At 46.5% G+C, this 24152-nt stretch overlaps 1 protein-coding gene across 2 annotated transcripts in view; it reads left to right on the top strand.

Moving 5' to 3' along the window:
* Positions 1-24152, top strand: part of LOC143767993 (uncharacterized) — a 277579-nt gene that overhangs the window by 113442 nt on the left and 139985 nt on the right. For both annotated transcript variants that reach the window (XM_077256594.1, XM_077256595.1), the window contains exons 7-10: positions 8596-8775; positions 10292-10415; positions 10499-10653; positions 17369-17518. In XM_077256594.1, coding sequence (XP_077112709.1) covers positions 8596-8775; positions 10292-10415; positions 10499-10653; positions 17369-17518 — 609 coding nt within the window. The remainder of the gene's footprint in view (positions 1-8595; positions 8776-10291; positions 10416-10498; positions 10654-17368; positions 17519-24152) is intronic.

Raw genomic sequence — 24152 nt, 5'->3', positions numbered from 1 at the left:
TGTGGGAGACCAGGGTAAACCCTCTCATGGAAAAAGTTATACTGGGTGCAGAACCCAAAGATATTGAAATACCTGCCATAGGGGTCACCAACCTAGGATTTGATTGTAATCCTGATAAGCTCCCTCTAGAGGTTGTGGCAGTAGAGGTTGTGGGGACCCCATTTGAACCCTGAGCTGGAGATGTTCCCTGGTAAGGTTGGGACAGCTCAGATCCAGGGTCCCTTTCGGAGACACAGATATAAAAGACGCAGGTATGAGAAGAGCAGAGTGTATGGTCGCAGAGGCGACTGGGGACGAGCGCACGAGGAACCCTCTGGCATCGGTCAAGGATGGGGCCGGGGGTCAGGGTAAATTAGATAGAGCGCTCGCTAGACAGCAGTGTCGGGAGGCTCAGGGCATAGTACAGATATATGCTCAGAGTTGCCAGCGCAGTCTGCGGTGTTTCAGATTGATATAGTCTCTGAGGCATGGGTAAGGGTACAGAGCAAATGGTACCAGGGGCCCGAAAGCAGATACTTAGGTGACAGGATGACCCGTGGGGTTAGTGAACCTAAAGTAAACAAAGTAAAGACCACCCAAAAATTGGCCCACATCTGCGGTTAATCAGAAAAGAGGGTTTGGCTTCTGCAATGGAGATCTGGGTGGGTGGTCCCATAATGAAATATGGAGGAGAAACGTAAAGGGGAGGGATGCGTGCGTTGATCGATGGTTCCGGTCCCTACTTTAGTTTCTTAATGTAGCGAGCGGGGATGTCGGGGGCATACTGATGCCCTGTCTTTCGCCCTTACTGGGTAACAAATGTTCATCCCCACAGGTATGAACAGGGGGGAGGATATGTGAGGCAGTGACCCCTGGTACAGCTAGGGGGCGCTGTATGTGCTCTCCAGAATGTGCATGGAAGCGTAGTGAGGCCATGAGGGCGTATTACAGACACAGGTGTGGCTGTAATTAGAATAGTGAAGCAGTGACTGATTAAAAAAGCCCTGTAGTAGTGGTGGAGGTGTGTCAGTGTGTTCTTGGAAGCAGACAGGACAGTTGTCTGCAGAGCTCTCTCTGTGTGGAGCAACACAGAGGCTAAAGGAACCAGAGAGACTGACACCCTGCGTCTTGTGCTGTCTTACGTGTACGTGAACGTTTTGTTTGAACTTGTTTGGGTCACTGCCATTTCACTGTGTATGGTCATACCGCTGCATCACACACCATGCACACTCGTCACACAAGCACCATGCGTACACTTGCCACACAAGCACCATGCACACTTGTCACACAAGCACCATGCACACTCGTCACACAAGCACCATGCACACTCGTCACACAAGCACCATGTACAAATGTTATGTAAATTTGGTTTGGATAAATCTATCGCTGTGTGTGCTGCGGCCGTTTACAATAAGACTGAGTATTTTGAGCGCTCAAGGAATGAGACTGCTCAACATTGTGACAATAACATTCCATCAATACTGATGATTTATTGTACATACATAGTTTTATAATCGCATATAGAAAGGAGGTGGTTAGAGGTGGTTAGTTAATTAGCATATTGTCTAGCTCCTCTGTTATTGGTCATCTAAATATATATGGAATATTGTGATTAATGCACATATGAATGCTGATTAAACAACTAAAATGTAGCTCTCTCCATCTTTCTGCATCTAGGACAAAGTTGAGACATCTGATCATCACTTAATACATCTCTGCTTTTGCCTGGAAAACCCCATACAGTCTATCTGGCTTATATCAGTTTATGTCAGCCATTTTAAGCCATTGATTATAATGTGTATATATTAGCTGTGAGTATATATGAGTATACATGCAAGTGAGATCTACATGATATATATATTTCTATCACACACACGTCACACAAGCACCATGCACACAGTAAAGCAGCACACATGAAACAAGTGCAGTTAACACAAAAAATACATTACAGAATAAACACAGCACAAAGACATTCTAAACATGAAGTCTTATTATTGCTTAATTACCTCATCCGATCCTGTCTCCATTCCACCACGATGCATCCTGCACATAGAGTAGTGGGAACTAAATGGTAAGCTCCGCCTCCAACATCACTAATCTCCGCCCCCAGGGCAATGAATTTCAAGAAGTCTGCAAAGTCTCCCATATTAAATACGTCGTATACAGCATGAGAAGAGGAGCCGGAGAGTGAAGCAGCCATAGATCTACCCTCAGAGGATATCCTGCTGCTAGCGCCACACGCCTAAGAAGGACCCGGTGCTCACTGCAGGAGCTGTCAAGGAATGGAGATGTATCACTCTCTCAGCAAGAGCCTGTGATAGAAATATATATATCATATAGATCCCACTTGCATGTATACTCCTTTATAATCATATATACTCACATAAAAGCAAATATACATCTATATACCCAACTAGTTTATAATCAGTTGCTCAACTTGACCACATGACCACATGACCATAGGCCAGATGGGTCCTTGGTACTTTCCAGACACCTAAAAAACAGGAACTTAGGCCAGATGTCCTGAACTAATGCCTAAAATCTTGCCGAAATGCAGGATAAAGGTGACAGCTACTTCTAAGAGTGCTAAATCAGCTAGTTACTAGGTAGACTTTAGTCAGAATATGCCATGTACTCAGTCAAAGTATATTATGTACTCAGCCAATGAAATAATAGCTAAATTGTATGTTAATTTACTAACCACCCCTTTTTATACGCATCTATAAAACTATGTATCAAAGAATAAACCAGCAGATCTGGATAGAATGTTATCCTGTCACTTTCGTGCCAGTCATTCTTTCTTGAACGCTCAACATATCTGATCTGATAATTGGGAAAGGCCGCAGCACAGACAGGGATAGATTCATCCCAAACCAAATTTCCATAACATCTGGCGCCTACATGCGGGGCAGTGGGAGAAATGCATGGGGACCTTGCTGACCGGAAGGACGAGGATGCCAGCCGCTGCCTTGGCTCACGGGACGGAGACTGCAGCTCCATCAGAGTAAGGTAAGAAAATGTTGTCATCTTACCTGAATGTCCCCTGTGCCCAGTTCAGGTCTATACTTTTAGCCAGCCTGGTGTGGTCACCACCGCATTCCCAGGTAGTGTAAAAAGTCCAAGCCCGTATCCAAACCCTGGGATATAAGTCAAGGTGTCTGCTGTGTGCCGTGTTTGTGTTCCATGTTTGTGTGAGATCCGGGAGAAAAGCTGGAACAGTGACTGCTTTGTTTGTGGTTGCTGGGTAACAGACAGCAGGAGGTCAAATCACTCGATAAGCTATCACAGATTCCCATGCAGCAGGAGGGACAGGTGGTCCCGGGACAGGTAGTCCGATGTTTCAGGCTCAGATGGTGATAGCTTAGAGGGCTGCCACAGATTCCCTTAGCCGGCGAGGCAGTCAGGACGACAGGACCGGAGGGTGGTAGAATTCCTGCTTGTTGTGCTCCTCACTCAGGCGGCCCGGGCATATGTGTGCCCAGTGCGATTGATGGTTGTCTGTTCCCAGAACGGCCTGCACGTGTCACAGAATAATAAAGAGGGCATTGGTTCTCCCGGACGTCTGTATCTGTTTTGGTTCATGTCGTGTACTGTTGCTTTAAGTGCATACAATTGTAAAGAGAAGTTTTTTGTTTTTTTTTCCTTCTCCACGCTTCTCCTCTGCTACTAGCAAAGATATATCCATTGTAAATCACACTGTCACATCTGTTTTTGCAAAGTTTCCTGTTTCTGCATTCTGAGTAGTGCTAGCTATAGTGTAGCAATTTTTGAAGAAGTGAAACTAAGTGGTATCTATCATTTTTGCTGTGAGCTACTTGTTTTCAGATACGTGATTTTAGTGACTTTGGATACAGCAGCATAAGAAAGGGGAAGTGTGTGTGTATGACTGCGTTTGAGCACAGACAAAGTATAAGGAAAGCCGTTTTAACTTTTTATTCTTTGAAGTTTTTCCTTCTGTCTCTTTACTTTTTAACCCCTTCACCCCCAAGGGTGGTTTGCACGTTAATGACCGGGCCAATTTTTACAATTCTGACCACTGTCCCTTTATGAGGTTATAACTCTGGAATGCTTCAACGGATCTTGGCGATTCTGACATTGTTTTCTCGTGACATATTGTACTTCATGATAGTGGTAAAATTTCTTCGATATAACTTGCGTTTATTTGTGAAAAAAACGAATATTTGGCGAAAATTTTGCAATTTTCCAACTTTGAATTTTTATGCCCTTAAATCACAGACATATGTCATGGAAAATACTTAATAAGTAACATTTCCCACATGTCTACTTTACATCAGCACAATTTTGGAACCAAAATGTTTTTTTGTTAGGGAGTTATAAGGGTTAAAAGTTGACCAGAAATTTCTCATTTTTACAACACCATTTTTTTTTAGGGACCACATCTCATTTGAAGTCATTTTGAGGGGTCTATATGATAGAAAATACCCAAGTGTGACACCATTCTAAAAACTGCACCCCTCAAGGTACTCAAAACCACTTTCAAGAAGTTTATTAACCCTTCAGGTGTTTCACAGGAATTTTTGGAATGTTTAAATAAAAATGAACATTTAACTTTTTTTCACACAAAATTTATTTCAGCTCCAATTTGTTTTATTTTACCAAGGGTATCAGGAGAAAATAGACCCCAAAAGTTGTTGTACAATTTGTCCTGAGTACGAAGATACCCCATATGTGGGGGTAAACCACTGTTTGGACGCATGGCAGAGCTCGGAAGGAAAGGAGCGCCATTTGACTTTTCAATGCAAAATTGACTGGAATTGAGATGGGACGCCATGTTGCATTTGGAGAGCCCCTGATGTGCCTAAACATTGAAACCCCCACAAGTGACACCATTTTGGAAAGTAGACCCCCTAAGGAACTTATCTAGATGTGTGGTGAGCACTTTGACCCAACAAGTGCTTCACAGAAGTTTATAATGCAGAGCCGTAAAATAAAAAATCATATTTTTTCACAAAAATGATCTTTTCGCCCCCAATTTTTTATTTTCCCAAGGGTAAGAGGAGAAATTGGACCCCAAAAATTGTTGTGCAATTTATCCTGAGTACGCTGATACCCCATATGTGAGCATAAACCATTGTTTGGGCGCAGGGCAGAGCTCGGAAGGGAAGGAGCGCCATTTTACTTTTCAATGCAAAATTGACTGGAATTAAGATGGGACGCCATGTTGCGTTTGGAGAGCCCCTGATGTGCCTAAACATGAAAAACCCCCACAAGTGACACCATTTTGGAAAGTAGACCCCCTAAGGAACTTATCTAGATGTGTTTTGAGAGCTTTGAACCCCCAAGTTTTTCACGACAGTTTATAACGCAGAGCCGTGAAAATAAAAATTCTTTTTTTTTTCACAAAAATGATTTTTTAGCCCCCAGTTTTGTATTTTCACAAGGGTATCAGTATAAATTGGACCCCAAAAGTTGTTGTCCAATTTGTCCTGAGTACGCTGATACCCCATATGTGGGGGGGAACCACTGTTTGGGCGCATGACAGAGCTCGGAAGGGAAGGAGCGCCATTTGGAATGCAGACTTAAATGGATTGGTCTGCAGGCGTCACGTTGCATTTGCAGAGCCCCTGATGTACCCAAACAGTACAAACCCCCCTCAAGTGACCCCATATTGGAAACTAGACCTCCCAAGGAACTTATCTAGATGTGTTGTGAGAACTTTGAACCCCCAAGTGTTTCACTACAGTTTACAACGCAGAGCCGTGAAAATAAAAAATCCTTTTTTTCCCACAAAACTTATTTTTTAGCCCCCAGTTTTGTATTTTCCCAAGGGTAACAGGAGAAATTGGACCCCAAAAGTTGTTGTCCAATTTGTCCTGAGTACGCTGATACCCCATATGTTGGGGTAAACCCCTGTTTGGGCACACGGGAGAGCTCTGAAGGGAAGGAGCACTGTTCTACTTTTTCAACGCAGAATTGGCTGGAATTGAGATCGGATGCCATGTCCCGTTTGGAGAGCCCCTGATGTGCCTAAACAGTGGAAACCCCCCAATTATAACTGATACCCTAATCCAAACACACCCCTTACCCTAATCCCAACAGTAACCCTAACCACACCACTAACCCTGACACACCCCTAATTCTAATCCCAACCCTAATCCCAACCATAAATGTAATCCTAACCCTAACTTTAGCCCCGACCCTAACTGTAGCCTGTAACCTGTAACTTTAGCCCCAACCCTAGCCCTAACCCTAGCCCCAACCCTAGCCCTAACCCTAGCAATAACCCTATCAATAACCCTAGCCATAACCCTAGCCCTAACCCTAACCCTAGCCCTAATGGGAAAGTGGAAATAAATACATTTTTTTTTTATTTTTCCCTAACTAAGGGGGTGATGAAGGGGGGTTTGATTTACTTTTATAGCGGGTTATTTAGTGGATTTTTATGATTGGCAGCCGTCACACACTGAAAGACGCTTTTTATTGCAAAAAATATTTTTTTTCCATATTTGAGTCCACAGAGTCATGTGAGGTCTTGTTTTTTGCGGGACGAGTTGACTTTTTTATTGGTAACATTTTCGGGCACGTGACATTTTTTGATCGCTTTTTATTCCGATTTTTGTGAGGCAGAATGATCAAAAACCAGCTATTCATGAATTTCTTTTGGGGGAGGCGTTTATACCGTTCCGCGTTTGGTAAAATTGATAAAGCAGTTTTATTCGTCGGGTCAGTACGATTAAAGCGATACCTCATTTATATCATTTTTTTATGTTTTGGTGCTTTTATACAATAAAAACTATTTTACAGAAAAAATAATTATTTTGGTATCGCTTTATTCTCAGGACTATAACTTTTTTATTTTTTGCTGATGATGCTGTATGGCGGCTTGTTTTTTGCGGAACAAGATGACGCTTTCAGCGGTATCATGGTTATTTATATCTGTCTTTTTGATCGCGTGTTATTCCACTTTTTCTTCCGCGGTATGGTAATAAAGCGTTGTTTTTTGCCTTGTTTTTTTTTTCTTACGGTGTTTACTGAAGGGGTTAACTAGTGGGACAGTTTTATAGGTCGGGTCGTTACGGACGCGGCGATACTAAACATGTGTACTTTTATTGTTTGTTTTTTTTATTTAGATAAAGAAATGTGTTTATGGGAATAATATATATATTTTTTTTTTCTTTATTTAGGATTTTTTTTTTTTTTTTTTTTTACACAAGTGGAAATTATTTTTTTTTACTTTGTCCCAGGGGGGGACATTACAGATCGGTGATCTGACAGTGTGCACAGCACTCTGTCAGATCGGCGATCTGCTGTGCAGGGCTGCAGGCTTACCAGCGCCTGCTCTGAGCAGGCACTCGGTAAGCCACCTCCCTCCCTGCAGGACCCGGATGCCGCGGCCATCTTGGATCCGGGACCTGCAGCGAGGAAGGACGTAGGAGACCCTCGGAGCAACGCGATCACATCGCGTTGCTCCGGGGGTCTCAGGGAAGCCTGCAGGGAGCCCCCTCCCTGCACGATGCTTCCCTATACCGCCGGCACACCGCGATCATATTTGATCGCGGTGTGCCGGGGGTTAATGTGCCGGGGGCGGTCCGTGACCGCTCCTGGCACATAGTGCCGGATGTCAGCTGCGATAGGCAGCTGACACCCGGCCGCGATCGGCCGCGCTCCCCCCGTGAGCGCGGCCGATCGTGTATGACGTACTATCCCGTTGGTGGTCATACGGGCCCACCCCACCTCGACGGGATAGTACGTCATATGTCAGAAAGGGGTTAAAGTTTTTTCCTTCTGTATCAAAATTTTAAGTTTTTTGGTTGTGTACAAAGTTTTTTATGGTTTTCTTTTCTTTTGGCTTCAACTTCTTGTACCAACTTTTTGAAGGCTTTCTTTTTTTTGTGTGTTTTTTATTTTTGTTTTCTGTCATTGTCCTGTTGAAAAATAAATGATGGTCTAACCAAGAGAGCCCACTAGGGATTTTACCGATATCCCGCCAGTCCAGTCCGACCCTGTTCTTAGATGCCATGTTTGCTTTTGACAGCAGCAGGCAGTTAAACTGCCGGGGTTTTTGTTATACCTGCACCTGTGCCGTCCATGCGGTGTACATCTATGTTTTCTGGTGCTGATTTCAGTGTCGGTAATTGAGACGAGAATTAGCATTATGGAAGATGAGTCTATGAGGAACGTATTCAGCTGCCGACTCCGAGGAAGAAACTGCTTGTTGTCTGTGGCCTAAAATATATAGGTTTTATTAGTAGATGTAAAGAAGAAAACTAAATATTGTAAAATAATAAATCTCATATGTTTCCCTTATTATCTCCAGTAATTGTGTTATTACAGAGGATTTTTATGATGTTACATCGGCTCATCTTCTCATTCAGGTCTCTACAATATCTGATCCTCTTAGTGAAGATCTTCTACATAAGAAAATTTTCATGATTTATCCATCACAGATGGATATGGACAGAGACAAGATGGTGGAGAGGAGATTACACCTCACCCTAGAGATCCTCTTCCGGCTTACTGGAGAGGTAAGAGATTCTGATGACGTCACATTACATCATTCTTTTCTATGGGAATAACAGATGGACAGAACTGGATAGGTGACGAGGACTCTGGAAATGTCTGTAGTGAGATTTATTAATGTCTCTCCATAACCAGGATTACGCAGTAGTGAAGAAGACCTCTAAGGAGCACTGTCAGGACCCTGTGTCTGAGGGATGGGGAAGACCCCTGAGCCCAACCACGGAGCCTCAATCTCACCCTCTGATACATGAGGACATCAATGACCAAAAGATCCTAGAACTCACCTACAAGATGATTGAGCTGCTGACTAGAGAGGTGACACTGCTGGGAATGCTGGGACATTATAGAGTAACTAGCTATTGAACCCATTTTAGGCCCAGGTGTCGAGCATTTATATTGGTATATGGTCTCCATCTTGGTATGTGCTGCTTCCATCCTGCACCCTAATCTTGTCATGTGCTGCTACCATCTTACGCCCCCTTCCTATCATGTGCAGCCACCATCTTGCACCCCCTTCCTGTCATGTGCGGCCCCCATCTTGCGCCGTGATCCTGTTTTGTGTGCCTCCTTCTTGTCATTTGCTACTCTCTTCCAGTGCCCTCATCCTGTCATGTGCTCCCATCCTGCGCACCAATTTTGGTATGTGCTGACCCCATCCTGGTATGTGCTACTCCAATTCTGCGACCCCATTCTGTCATGTGCTGTTCCCATCCTGCACCCCCATTCTGTCATGTGCTGCACCCATTCTGCATCATTCTGTCTCTATAGCATAAGGCAGCCCCCATAGGTAGACTCTGTAGTATAAGGCAGCCCCCGACAGTCAGACTCTGTAGTATAAGGCAGCACCCCCTCACAGGAAGACTGCAGTAAAAGGCAGCACCCCCCCCCACAAGCAGACTCTAGTATAAGGCAGCACCCCCACAGAGGCGGACCTTGTATTATAAGGCAGCACCCCCCCACGGGCCGACCCTGTAGTATTAGGCAGCACTCCTCACAGGCAGACTGTACTATAAGGCAGCACCACCCCCAACAGGCAGACCCTTTGTTATAAGGCAGCACCCCCTCACAGGTAGACACTGTGTTATAAGGCAGCACCCCCCACAGGCAGACGCCGTAGTATAAGGCAGCACCCCCCACAGGCAGACGCCGTAGTATAAGGCAGCACCCCCCACAGGCAGACTCTGTAGTATAAGGCAGCACCCCCCAACAGGTACACCCGGTAATATAAGACAGCCCCCATAAAGAAAAACAATAAATAAATACTCACCTCTCTTCTTCCTGGTTCTTGCGCTGCTCCCGCTCACCTCCGGACCGTGGTGCCGGAAAGTGATGTCATCACGCCCCCTTGTCAGTGTCAGCGTCGGTGACGTCAGACGCTGACAGGGGGATGATGGGAGAAGAAGCGTAGCGCTCCTTCCCTCATCAATGCGGTCAGCTGTATCAGCTAAGATGCTGATACAGTTGACCCTGCAATGACAGGCGGGGGGTCCGCTTGCTCAGGGGCCCATAGCGGCCGGGTGGCAGAGCAGGGAAATCGATTCTCCCTGCTCTGCCTCAGAATGTAACTGTATTGGCGCACTGTGCAAGCCAATACAGTTACAGTAGCGTAGCTCCGGGTGGGCCCCCTATGAGCACCGGGCCCGGGGCGATGGCCTCCTTTGCCCCCACGGTAGCTACGCTACTGCCGGATACGTCACTCTGTGGGGTCCAGACTGCACCGGCGTGTCGTACTTGTGCTTGCTATAAAGGCTTCAGACAGGGTAACGCTCCTAGCATTATATTATAGATGCTGTGAAGGGATCGGGGATGATGGTATTATTGTATGTGTCAGGTTCTTATAAGGTGTCAGGATGTCGCCGTCTATTTGTCCATGGAGGAGTGGGAGTATTTAGAAGGACACAAAGATGTGTACAAGGACATCATGATCAAGGTTCCCCAGCCCCTCACATCACCAGGTAATAGACAGGACTAAATACACACGGCCTATAATTATCTGCATGTAAAGAATTAATTCAGTCCCTGTATGTGTTTCCTCCAGATCTATCCAGTAAGAGGACCACACCAGAGAGATGTCCCCGTCCTCTTCTTCCACAGGACTGTAAACAAGAAGATCCCAATGTCCCTCAGGATCATCAGGTAGATGGAGAGAAGGAGTCAGGAGTTCTCCCCTATGATGTGTTGACTGCTGTGAAGGTCTTGTGCCCAATCTTGTTTTATCCATCAGTATTATTATTATTATTATTATTGTGCCATTTTTTTCCATAACGCTTTACATGTGAGGAGGGGTGTACATAATAAAAACAAGTACAATAATCTTGAACAATACAAGTCACAACTGGAACAGGAGGAGAGAGGACCCTGCCCGCGAGGGCTCACAATCTACAAGGGATGGGTGAGGATACAGTAGGTGAGGATAGAGCTGGTCGTGCAGCGGTTTGGTCGATTGGTGGTTACTGCAGGTTGTAGGCTTGTCGGAAGAGGTGGGTCTTCAGGTTCTTTTTGAAGGTTTTGATGGTAGGCGAGAGTCTGATATGTTGTGGTAGAGAGTTCCAGAGTAGGGGGGATGCACGAGAGAAATCTTGTATGCGATTGTGTGAAGAGGAGATAAGAGGGGAGTAGAGAAGGAGATCTTGTGAGGATCGGAGGTTGCGTGCAGGAAAGTACCGGGAGACGAGGTCACAGATGTATGGAGAAGACAGGGTGTGGATGGCTTTGTATGTCATGGTTAGGCTTTTGTACTGGAGTCTCTGGGTAATGGGTAGCCAGTGAAGGGATTGACAGAGGGGAGAGGCTGGGGAATAGCGGGGGGACAGGTGGATTAGTCGGGCAGCAGAGTTTAGAATAAATTGGAGGGGTGCGAGAGTGTTAGAGGGGAGGCCACAGAGCAGGAGGTTACAGTAGTCGAGGCGGGAGATGATGAGGGCATGGACTAGGGTTTTTGCAGATTCTTGGTTTAGGAATGTACGGATCCGTGAAATATTTTTGAGTTGGAGGCGGCAGGAAGTGGAAAGGGTTTGGATATGTGGTTTGAAGGAGAGATCAGTGTCAAGGATTACCCCAAGACAGCGGGCTTGTGGGACTGGGGAGAGTGGGCAGCCGTTTACTGTAATGGATAGGTTCGTTGGGGAGGTCGTGTGAGATGGGGGAAAGACGATGAATTCTGTTTTGTCCATGTTAAGTTTTAGAAATCTAGCGGAGAAGAAGGATGAAATAGCGGATAGACATTGAGGGATTCTGGCTAGAAGGGTGGTGATATCTGGTCCAGAGATGTAGATCTGTGTGTCATCAGCATAGAGGTGATACTGAAGGCCGTGAGATTCTATGAGCTGTCCCAGGCCAAAGGTGTAAATGGAGAAGAGCAGGGGCCCAAGAACTGAACCTTGCGGGACTCCGACAGATAGGGGGCGAGGTGAAGAGGTGGTGTGTGAGTGGGAGACGCTGAATGTCCGGTCAGTTAGGTATGACGAGATCCAGGATAGGGCCAAGTCTGTGATGCCAAGGGATGAGAGGGTCTGCAGCAACAGGGAATGGTCTACTGTGTCAAAGGCAGAGGACAGGTCCAGGAAGAGGAGGATAGAGTAGTGCCGCTTGCTCTTGGCGGTTAATAGGTCATTGGTGACCTTAGTTAGGGCAGTTTCAGTGGAGTGGTGTGACCGGAAGCCAGATTGAAAGCGGTCGAAGAGGGAGCAGGAAGATAGATGGGAGGACAGTTCAAGATGGACTTGTTGTTCCAGTAGTTTTGAGGCATAGGGGAGAAGTGATATAGGGCGATAGCTAGATACAGAGGATGGGTCAAGAGAGGGCTTTTTGAGTATAGGTGTGATTGAGGCATGTTTAAAGCTTGAGGGGAAAACACCAGTTGTTAGTGATAGGTTGAAGAGATGGGTTAGGGTTGGGATGAAGACTGTGGCAAGGTTTGGGATGAAGTGGGATGGGATCGGATCAAGTGCACAGGTGGTGAGATGCGATCTTGAGAGTAGAGTGGAGAGTCTGTCTTCTGTAATGGTGGAGAAGTTGGTTTTGGAGGTGGAGGGCTGGATAGTTGGGAGGAAGGGTTCTGGTGGTTGTCGACTGAAACTGTCTCTGATGTTCTCAATCTTCTGCTTGAAAAATGAGGCAAAGTCTTCAGCAGAGATGAGTGGGGAGGGAGGAGGCACTGGGGGGCGGAGGAGAGAATTGAAGGTGTTGAATAACTGTTTGGGGTTGTGGGACAGGGAGGAAATAAGAGATGAGAAGTAGGTTTGATTTGCTGTGGCGAGTGTGGTCTTGAAAGTAGTGAGGGACTGTTTGAATGCGATGAAGTGCTCGTTGGAGTGGGATCTTTTCCATCTCCACTCTGCAGCCCTGGAAGCTCGCTTCAGTTCTTTGGTCAGGCGGGTGTGCCAGGGCTGTCTGTTGATTTTGTGAGCCTTGGTATGTGTGAGAGGGGCAACCGATTCCAAGGCTACAGCTATTGTGGTGTTGTATAGAGCTGCGGCGTCATCCGCATTGTGTAGGGAGCTTATGTCTGTGAGAGGGAGGAGGGATTCAGAAAGTGAGTGTAGATCAAGGTGTTTAAGATTTCTGCGAGGGTGTGCAAGTTTGTGGGGTGGGGATTGTAGACAAGGAGTGGAGAGGGAAGAGAATGTGAGAAGGTTGTGGTCAGAGAGTGGAAGAGGTGAGTTAGAGAGCTTAGATAGGGAGCAGAGGCGGGTGAAGATGAGATCCAGTGTTATCCAGTATTATATGTTTTATATTTGTGTAATGAGAACGGTGGAGATGGCAGGGTTAGAGCTGATCATAGATGTGACTTCTCCATCTGTCTGTGACTTTTACAATATTTGTTTCAGGGTGCTGGTTACGAAAATTGAGCAGGAGGCCACGCCATTTTTTCCCTAATTAAATACATGTACAGTAATTTTCACACCCACTGTGCTAATTGTATTTGTCACTGACATCTATATATCTACCTATTCTATACGTATTTACTGTATGTAATCCATCTCTTCTATCCTGCAGTGATTTTACAGTACACGGCACATGAATTGCCAGCTTTTCTTCTACCTATCTATCTATATAATATACAGCTCTGGAAAAAATTAAGAGACCACTGCAGAGTTTTATAAAAATCAGTTTCTCTACATGTCTAATAGCCATTCCATTCCAGTGTCAGTTGAATTCCAAGCAGAGTACACCTCATTCTACTTAATGTGCTTCTGATTAGGTCATCACCTGAACCAAATCTTATTTAATGAAGGCAAGTATAAAAAACCTGCTGTGGTGTTAACAATCCTCTTGCAATAGGACAAGCTGAATAGCAAAACAAGTGCCAGTAATATCCCAAAAGTAATAGGAAGTTGAAAAGAAAAGTATTAAGTGAGGAAAAGAAGGGCTCAATTATGGCTTTACTAGCAGAGGGACACAGTGAGCATCATGTTGCCTCCATCCTTAAAATTTTTAATACAGCAGTCCATTACAACAAGGTCAAGCAGCAGACATTGGGGACAACAAAGCTACAGACCGGCAGAGGGCGAAAACGACTTTCCACTGACAGGGATGACCGTCACCTTATTCGAATGTCACTCAGCAACCGCAGGATGACATAAAGTGACCTACCAAAGGAATGGCAAATGGCAGCCATGGTGAAGTGCATGGCAAGAACAATTCGTAACAGGCTCCTAGATGAAGGCCTCAAATCATGTAAAGCTAGTAAAAAGCCATTCATCAATGAGAAGCAAAGGAGAGCCAGGCTGAAGTTTGCCAAAGACCACAAGGATTGGACCATAGAAGACTGGAGCAAGGTAATCTTCTCTGATGAGTCTAATTTTCAGTTTTGCCAAACACCTGGTCATCTAATGGTTAGACGGAGACCTGGAGAGGTGTGCAAGCCACAGTGTTTTTGCACCCATTGTGAAATTTGGAGGAGGTGATGATCTGAGGAAGCTTCAGCAAGGCTGGAATTGGGTAGGTTGTTCTTTGCGACGGACATATGAATCAAGCCACTTACAAGGTTATCCTGGAAAAGCGGTTGATTCCTTCTGCTCAGGCAATGTTTCCCACCTCTGAGGACTGGTTTTCCAGCAGGACAATGTGCCATGCCACACAGCTAGGTCAATCAAGGTGTGGATGAAGAACCACCACATCAAATCCCTGTCATGGCCAGCCCAATCTCCAGATCTGAACCCCATTGAATACCTTTGGAATGTAATCAAGAGGAAGATTGATAGTCACAAGCCATCAAACAAAGAAGAACTGATTACATTTTTGTACCAGGAGTGGTATAAGGTCACCCAAAAGCAGTGTGAAAGACTGGTGGAAAGCATTCCAAGACGCATGAAAGCTGTTATTAAAAATCATGGTTATTCCACCAAATATTGATTTCTGGACTCTTCCTGCGTTAAAACACTAATATTGTTGTTTCTAAATGATTATGAACTTGTTTTTTTTTTGCATTATTTGAGGTCTGCAAGCAATGCATTTTTTGTTATTTTTACCATTTCTCATTTTCAGAAAATGAATACAAAATGTATTGCTTGGAACTTCGGAGACATGTTGTCAGTAGTTTATAGAATGAAAGAACAATTTACATTTTACTCAAAAATATACCTATAAAGAGAAAAATCAGACAAACTGAACATTTTGCAGTGGTCTCTTAATTTTTGCTAGAGCTGTATATACATAGATAGATGTGTGTCACTGACATATATACTGTATATATCTATATATTCTATGTGTTTATATCTATTCTATTCTAAACTGTCATGCTGTGATATTACTGTACGTGGCACATGAATTGCCAGCTTTTCTTCTTATCTTTCTAATATATATATATATATATATATATATATATATATATATATATATATATATATATATATATATATATATATATATATATATATATATATATATATATATATATATACACATACATACATATACTGTATGTGTGTGTGTGTGTGTGTGTGTGTGTGTTTCATTAATATTTCCTTTGAAAACGATGTGTAAATGACATAGAGAATTGCTGTATGTAAAAGCTCATGTTCATATCGCATTATAATCTAATCGGATGCTAGGTGGGAAAATCAGATTGTACTCGCATTACACTCGGATTACACTCCTGCGACTCTCGGCAGGGAAACTCGGACCGATTTTTCATACATTTAGTGTGATTCCGGCCTAAGATGTTGATCCACAGGAAGGCAAACCCCTGGGGCATACACTACTAGCTCCATATTAGGGGAGAAATTTCTCCCGACCACACATACGGCAATCGGACCAGTTCCCTGGATCAACATCACATCATAGAATCTAGTGCACGTAACCTGTAATATAATATTTTTCAGGAGCGACATTCAGGCCCCCATATGAATTTTAGTAGTGAATCGACCATTACAACATCATGTGGCCGAGAGTTTCTTAGTCTCGCTGCTCTTACAGTAAAGAATCTTCATTAGTGATTATGATGAAACCTTCTTTCCTCTAGAGCAGTGTTTCCCAAACTCCAGTCCTCACGCCCCCGACACCTCATGTTTTCAGGATTCCCTTAGTATTGCGCCGATGATGGAACTATTATTAATGCACCAGAAATGGCCACAGGTTCTGTCCCCTGTGAAATCCTAAGGAGATTCTAAAAACATGATGTGTTGGGGACCACGATGACTGGAGTTTGGGAAACACTGCTCTAGATGTAGAGGAGACCCCTTGTCCCCGTTGCAGGCCTACTCCATCACAGCGCTCCTACACTGAGGCAGAATCCATCCACATGACTGTGCACATGCAGGTCCCGTCCAGGGTTTTTTTGGCCGGGTGCCCGCGCAGTATGTTGACTGCGTCCATAATGCCACCGTCTGTTGAACACACGTCACACAGCACCATGCACACACGTCACACAAGCACCATGCACACACATCACACAACACCATGCGCACACGTCACACAAGCACCATGCGCACACGTCACACAAGCACCATGCGCACACGTCACACAAGCACCATGCGCACACGTCACACAAGCACCATGCGCACACGTCACACAAGCACCATGCGCACACGTCACACAAGCACCATGCGCACACGTCACACAAGCACCATGCGCACACGTCACACAAGCACCATGCACACACGTCACACTAGTACCATGCACACAAGCAGCACACATGAAACAAGTCCAGTTAACACAAAAAAATACAGTACAGAATAAACACAGCACAAACACGTTCTAAACATGAAGTCCCATTATTGCTTAATTACCTCATTCGATCCTGTCTTCATTCCACCACGATGCATCCTGCACATAGAGTAGTGGTTACTAAATGGTAAGCTCCACCTCCAACATCGCTAATCTCCACCCCCAGAGCAATGAATTTCAAGAAGTCTGCAAAGTCTCCCATATAAAATACATCGTATACAGCATGAGAAGAGGAGCCGGAGAGTGAAGCAGCCATAGACCTACCCTCAGAGGATATCCTGCTGCCAGCGCCACACGCCTAAGAAGGACGCGATGCTCACTGCAGGAGCTGTCAGGGAATGGAGATGTCTCACTCTCTCATCAGGAGCCCACTAGGGATTTTACCGATATCCCCCCAGGCCAGTCCCACCCTGTTCTTACATGCTTTGTTTGCTTTTGACAGCAGCAAGTGGTTAAACTGCCGGGGATTTTGTTATACCTGCACCTGTGCCGTCCCTGCGGTGTACATCTATGTTATGGAAGATGAGTCTATGAGGAACGTATTCAGCTGCCGACTCCGAGGAAGAAACTGCTTGTTGTCTGTGGCCTAAATATATAGGTTTTATTAGTAGATGTAAAGAAGAAAACTAAATACTGTAAAATAATAAATCTCCTCATATGTTTCCCTTATTATCTCCAGTAATTGTATTATTACACAGGATTTTATGATGTTACATTATCTCATCTTCTTCTCATTCAGATCTCTACAATATCGGATCCTCTCAGTGAAGATCTTCTACAAAAGAAAATGTTCCTGATTTACCCATCAATCATTGATATGGACAGAGACAAGATGGCGGAGAGGATATTACACCTCACCCTAGAGATCCTCTTCCGGCTTACTGGAGAGGTGAGAGATTCTGATGATGTCACATTACATCATTCTTATCTATGGGAATAACAGATGGACAGAACTGGAGGGGTGAGGACTCTGGAAATGTCTGTAGTGAGATTTATTCATGTGTCTCTCCATAACCAGGATTACACAGTAGTGAAGACCTCTAGTGAGCGCTGTCAGGACCCTGTGTCTGAGGGATGCGGAAGACCCCTGAGCCCAATCACAGGGCCTCCACCTTACCCCCTCATACATGAGAACATCAATGACAAGAAGATCCTTGAACTCACCTACAAGATGATTGAGCTGCTGACTAGAGAGGTGACACTGCTGGGAATGCTGGGACATTATAGAGTAACTAGCTATTGAACCCGTTCTACGCCCAGGTGGCGAGCATTTATATTGATATATGGTCTTCATCCTGGTATGTGCTGCTTCCATCCTGCGCCCTAATCTTGTCATGTGCTACCATCTTACGCCCCCTTCCTGTCATGTGCAGCCCCCATCCTGCGCCCTCATCCTGTTTTGTGCTCCTTCAATTTTTCAAGTGCTACTCTCTTTCTTCTGCCCTCATCCTGTCATGTGCTCCCATCCTGTGCCCCAATTCTGGTATGTGCTGACTCCATCCTGGTATGTGCAACTCCAATTCTGCAACCCCATTCTGTCATGTTCTGCACCCATTCTCCTCCCCATTCTGTCTCTATAGCATAAGGCAGCCCCCATAGGTAAACTCTGTAGTATAACGCAGCCCCCATAGGCAGACTCTGCAGTATAAGGCAGCACCCCCCCACAGGCAGACCCTGTATTATAAGGCAGCACCCCCCCACAGGCAGACTGTAGTAGAAGGCAGCACCCTCCAACAGGTAGAAGGGTAGTAATATAAGGCAGCCCCATAAAGAAAAACAATAAATCCTCACCTCTCCTCTTCCTGGTTCTTGCGCTGCTCCCTGCTCCCAATTCTGGTATGTGCTGACCCCCATCCTGGTATGTGCTACTCCAATTCTGCAACCCCATTCTGTCATGTGCTGCTCCCATCCTGCGCCCCCATTCTGTCATGTGCTGTACCCATTCTGCGCCCCCATTCTGTCTCTATAGCATAAGGCAGCCCCCATAGGCAGACTCTGTAGTATAAGGCAGCCCCCCACAGGCAGACTCTGCAGTAGAAGGCAGCACCCCCTCACAGGCAGACTCTGCAGTAGAAGGCAGCACCCCCCCACAGGCAGACTCTGTAGTATAAGGCAGCACCCCCCACAAGCAGACTCTGTACTACAGTATAAGGCAGCACCCCCCAACAGGTAGACCCAGTAATATAAGGCAGCCCCCATAAAGAAAAACAATAAATACTCACCTCTCTTCTTACTGGTTCCTGCGCTGCTACCTCTCATCTCCGGACCGTGGGTGCCGGACAGTGACGTCATCACGCCCCCTTGTCATTGTCAGCTTCGGTGACGTCAGACGCTGACAGGGGATGATGGGAGAAGGAGCGTAGCGCTCCTTCCCTCATCAATGTGGTCAGCTGCATCAGCTAGATGCTGATACAGCTGACCCTGCGATGACAGGCCAGGGGCCTGCCTGCTCAGGGGCCCATAGCGACCGGGTGGCAGAGCAGGGATATCGATTCTCCCTGCTTTGCCTCAGAATGTAACTGTATGGGCGCGCTGTGGACACCAATACAGTTACAGTAGCGTAGCTCCGGGTGGGCCCCCTCTGAGCTCCAGGCCCGGGGCGATGGCCCGGGGCGATGGCCCCCTTTGTCCCCCCTGTAGCTACACTACTGCCGGATGCATCATTCTGTGGGGTCCAGACTGCACAGGTGCGTCGTGCTTGCACAGTCTATAAAGTCCTTGGACAGAGTGAAGCTCCTAGCATTATATTATAGATGCTGTGAAGGGATCGGGGGATGACAGTATTATTGTATGTGTCAGGTTCCCATAAGGTGTCAGGATGTCTCCGTCTATTTCTCCATGGAGGAGTGGGAGTATTTAGAAGGACACAAAGATCTGTACAAGGACGTCATGATGGTGGTTCCCCAGCCCCTCACATCTCCAGGTAATAGACAGGACTAAATACACTTGGCCTATAATTATCTATATGTAAAGAATGAATTCAGTCCCTGTATGTGTTTCCTCCAGATCTATCCAGTAAGAGGACCACACCAGAGAGATGTCCCCGTCCTCTTCTTCCACAGGACTGTAACCAAGAAGATCCCAATGTTCCTCAGGATTATCAGGTAGATGGAGAGAAGGTGTCAGGAGATCTCCCCTATGATGTGTAGACGGCTGTGAAGGTCTTGTGCTCAGTCTTGTTTTATCCACCAGTATTATATGTTTTATACTTGTGTAATGAGAACGGTGGAGATGGCAGGATTAGAGCTGATCATAGATGGGACTTCTCCATCTGTCTGTGACTTTTACAATATTTGTTTCAGGGTGAAGATCTGACCCATATTAATACTGCAGAGACATATGTGAGGGGTGATAAGCGGTGTAAAGAGAAGATTCCTACATATGACTACCCAGGTGAGTAGTGACCACTAAATACAGAGAAGTCACAGATTCTTCTCAGTCACCGGCTGTGGCTGCTTTATCGGTGGTGTAGTCCGGCTGTATTACCATGATCACCATTTTGCCTCTAGACCACAACATTCTCCTCCACCCAAAATTGTTCAAATAGCTTTGGTCATTGAAAGCCCTTTTCTATAGAACTTACAACCTGGAGGATCCACCTACCCCCTGGGATTAGGATACGCTGTTACCTGCCCAGATCTGTAAACTACAAAGCCAAATGACAGCGTACGTAGAATGTGCTGAAAAGTTAGAAAATCACTTGAAGAAAAATATTATGACGGTCCTGTAAGAGAAAGCGGAGGGTAATGATGCTGTTGGCTTCCTAGATCCCTGATATCTTATCGGATGAATCTACCTTCTCTCCCTCCTGTGCTGCTGAATGTGCTCATATGGTCCCTACAAGACCAGGTCCAGTCTTTCTGGCCAAACTTCACTTTTATGGTCGACAACATTAAATGTGCAGTGAGGCCAAGTGTAAATTTCTGTACAATAACAACAGAGTTTCACTGTAAACCGAGTAACTTCAAACAGGATGTCCCATGATACATCTCTAAGCTGTGCGTGGTTAGTGGCTGTAATATACATTTATTCACACCTGCAGGAGATGGGTCCCACGCTGGGACTATGTGCGTGGCGAGCAGTGAGTATTCATTGTCCTTTAATAACGGACATGCTGTTAGCCGCAGTCGCCAGGCATTCACGTGTGCTCTCTACTAAAGGGAATGATTATTCATTGCATTTCACGCATATGGGAATGGAGGGCAGTAAATAATAATTTCCTTATCCCCTTTCTGACATTAGACGTACTATCCCGTCGAGGTGGTATGGGCCCATATGACCACTGACTGGATAGTATGTCATCACCGATGAGCCACGCTCATGAGGGGAGTGCGGCCGGGTGTCAGCTGACTATCACAGCTGACATCTGGCACTATGTGCCAGGAATGGTCACAGACCGCCCTCGGCACATTAACCCCCGGCACACTGTGATCAAACATGATCGCAGGTTTCCGTCGGCATAGGGAAGCATCGCGCAGGGAGGGGGCTCCCTGCGTGCTTCCCTGAGACCCTCGAAGCAACACGAGGTGATTGCATTGCTCCGAGTGTCTCCTCCATCCTCCTCCCTGCAGGCCCCGGATCCAAAATGGCCGTGGGGATCCTTCCAGGTCCTGCAGGAGGTGGCTTGCAAGTGCCTGCTGAGAGCAGGCACCGGGAAGCCTCCCTGCAGTGCCTGTCAGTGCTCTGCAAAGTGTCAGATCAGTGATCTGACACTATACTGTTCAATGATGTCCCAATAAATACCGTATTTTTCGGACTACAAGACGCACTTTTTTCCCCAAAAATGTTAGGGGAAAATGGGGATGCGTCTTATAGTTGCAATATACTTGCAAATCATGCAGCAGTGGCAGCGGCGGCGGTCCCGATGCAGCCTCCCTTCCCATGCTGGTGCGGCTGTGGCTGTGCTGCGGGTAGGGGCTGTGCTGCGGGCAGTGGTTGTGCTGCGGGGCTGTGGCAGCGGCTCTCTGGGCTCCGTGGGGGCTACGACGGCGGCTATTTTCCTGGCGCCCATGTTCCCAGAGGCCACCGAAACATGCCATTAATGGATGAGCGGGGGGCCTTCGGGCTTTGACGAAATGCCGTCGGAGCCCAAGAGCCGCTGCCACAGTCCCGCAGCACAGCCACTGCCCGCAGCACAGTCCCTGCCCCGGAGCACAGCCACTATTCTGGAGCCCAGCCCCTTCCCCGGAGCCCAGCCCCTGCCTCGGAGCACAGCCACTACCCCGGAGCACAGAGCCTCCACCCCTGCCCAAGCACAAAGCACCGCACCAGCCTGGGATGTGATTTCCTGGAGGCCAACGCACCAGCCTGGACCACCGAAAGACTCCTGTGACCACTCCTCCACCTGTGCCGATCCCTTCACTGGTAAGCTGAATTCGGACTGTAAGACATACCCCCATTTGAAACATTTTTTTTTCCTTATTTCTATTCTGAAAATTTGGGGTGCGTCTTATGGTCCGGTGCGTATAGTCCGAAAAATATGGTACATTTCTTTATGTAAATAATAAAAAAAAAAAACAGTAAAAGTACACATATATAGTATTGCTGCGTCCATAATGACCCGACCTATAAAACTGTCCCGCTAGTTAACGCCTTCAATGAGCACCGTAAAAAAAAATAGATAAAAAACAAGGCAAAAAACAATGCTTTATCATACCGCCGAACAAAAAGTGGAATAACACGCGATCAAAAAGACGGATATAAATAACCATGGTACCGCTGAAAACGTCATCTTGTCCCGCAAAAAGTGAGCTGCCATACAGCGTCATCAGCGAAAAAATTAAAAAGTTATAGCCCTCAGAATAAAGCGATGCAAAAATAATTATTTTATCTATAAAATAGTTTTTATTGTATAAAAGCGCCAAAACATAAAAAAAAAATAAATGTAATCGTACTGACCCGAAGAATAAAACTGCTTTATCCATTTTACCAAACGGGGAACGGTATAAACGTCCCCCCAAAAGAAATTCAGGAATTGCTGTTTTTTGTTCATTCTGCCTAACAAAAATCGGAATAAAAAGCGATCAAAAAATGTCATGTCAAAGCCAATCTCAGATATGGCTTTTTCTTTGCCACTCTGCCCTGAAGGCCAGCATCCCGGAGTCGCTTCTTTGCTGTCGACGTTGACACTGGCGTTTTGCGTGAACTATTTAATGAAGCTGTAACAAGGAGAGAAAAAAAAACGAACTGTGAGGTCCAATGTATAGACGAATAAAAAACAATAAATGTATATAGTACAAAAAGACGTTGTTTATTACCGTATTTTTCGGACTATAAGACGCACCGGACCATAAGGCGCACCCCAAATTTGGGGTGAAAATTGCAGAAAAAAAGATTTTTTATAAGATGGGGGTCCGTCTTATTGTCCGAATTTACAGTATCTTACCTGAGGGCTGGTGGTGGCAGAGCAGGGTCACAGGAGGCATGGTGGCGGCAGAGGTGGGGTGATGCGGTATGGCGTGCACCTGAGCAGGGTCCCTTCCTGCTTAGGTGGGCGACGCCACGGCCTGGTGTCCATGGGAGGGTGGCAGCAGTGGTTACCGACAGAGGTGCTGGGATGAGGAGGCACAGTGAGAGGTATGGCGTGAGAGGGGTCCCTTTCCCCGGTGAGGTGATGGAAGGATCTCGTGGGCACATGGACTGGAGATGATGGAGGTAGTGGTGTACATTGTGAAGCGAGTATTCCACAGGAGCTCATATGTCTGAGTCCTTGCCGCTTCCCGGTGCTCCTCAGCGCAATAATTATTTCAGAAGCCGGTAATAAGTGAGGAGCTCCGCTACCGAGACACAGCCGCCATGACCGGACACTGCGGGAAAAGCGCCTCTGTACTGCTGCGAGCCCTGCTGGAGGCGGAGAGCCGGCCGTGCCATGCGGTGCTGAGGAGCGCCGGGAAGCGGCAAGGACTCAGACATCTGAGCGCCTGTGGAATACTCGCTTCACAATGTACACCACTACCTCCATCATCTCCAGTCCATGTGCCCACGAGATCCTTCCTGAACCTTGCTGCACCCATCCTGGGAAGCAAAAGGATGGAGTATACAGAGTCCAAAGTCCCGGTGAGGTGATGCAGCAGCTCGGTAAGGCAGCAGAGCCGGGTGAATCCTGTTGATATCGGTGGGCGTGGCCATCTTCCTGAGGCCGCGCGTTCGCAGATGGAGCTCTGCTGCCCGGGGCTTCAGGAAAATGGCGGCCGCGATCCCCATCTGCGCACGCGCGGCATCCCGCGGCCATTTTCCTGAAGCCCCGGGCAGCAGAGCTCCATCTGCGAACGCGCGGCCTCAGGAAGATGGCCGCGCCCACCGATAACATCAGGATTCACCCGCCTCTGCTGCCTTACCGGGCTGCTGCATCACCGCACCGGGAAAAGGGACCCCGCTCACTGCGCCTCCTCATCTCTGTACCTCTGCTGCCACACCTCTGCCGCCGCACCTCTGCCGCCACGGTAAGCCTGCATTGCGACTATTAGACGCACCCCCCATTTTCCTCCCTTTTTTGGGGGGGGGAAAGTGCGTCTTGTAGTCCG

Source organism: Ranitomeya variabilis, chromosome 4 (assembly GCF_051348905.1).
Source record: "Ranitomeya variabilis isolate aRanVar5 chromosome 4, aRanVar5.hap1, whole genome shotgun sequence".
Classification (NCBI taxonomy): domain Eukaryota; kingdom Metazoa; phylum Chordata; class Amphibia; order Anura; family Dendrobatidae; genus Ranitomeya; species Ranitomeya variabilis.
Note: the sequence above shows the minus strand (reverse complement) of the source record. Positions and strands in the feature narration are given on the sequence as shown.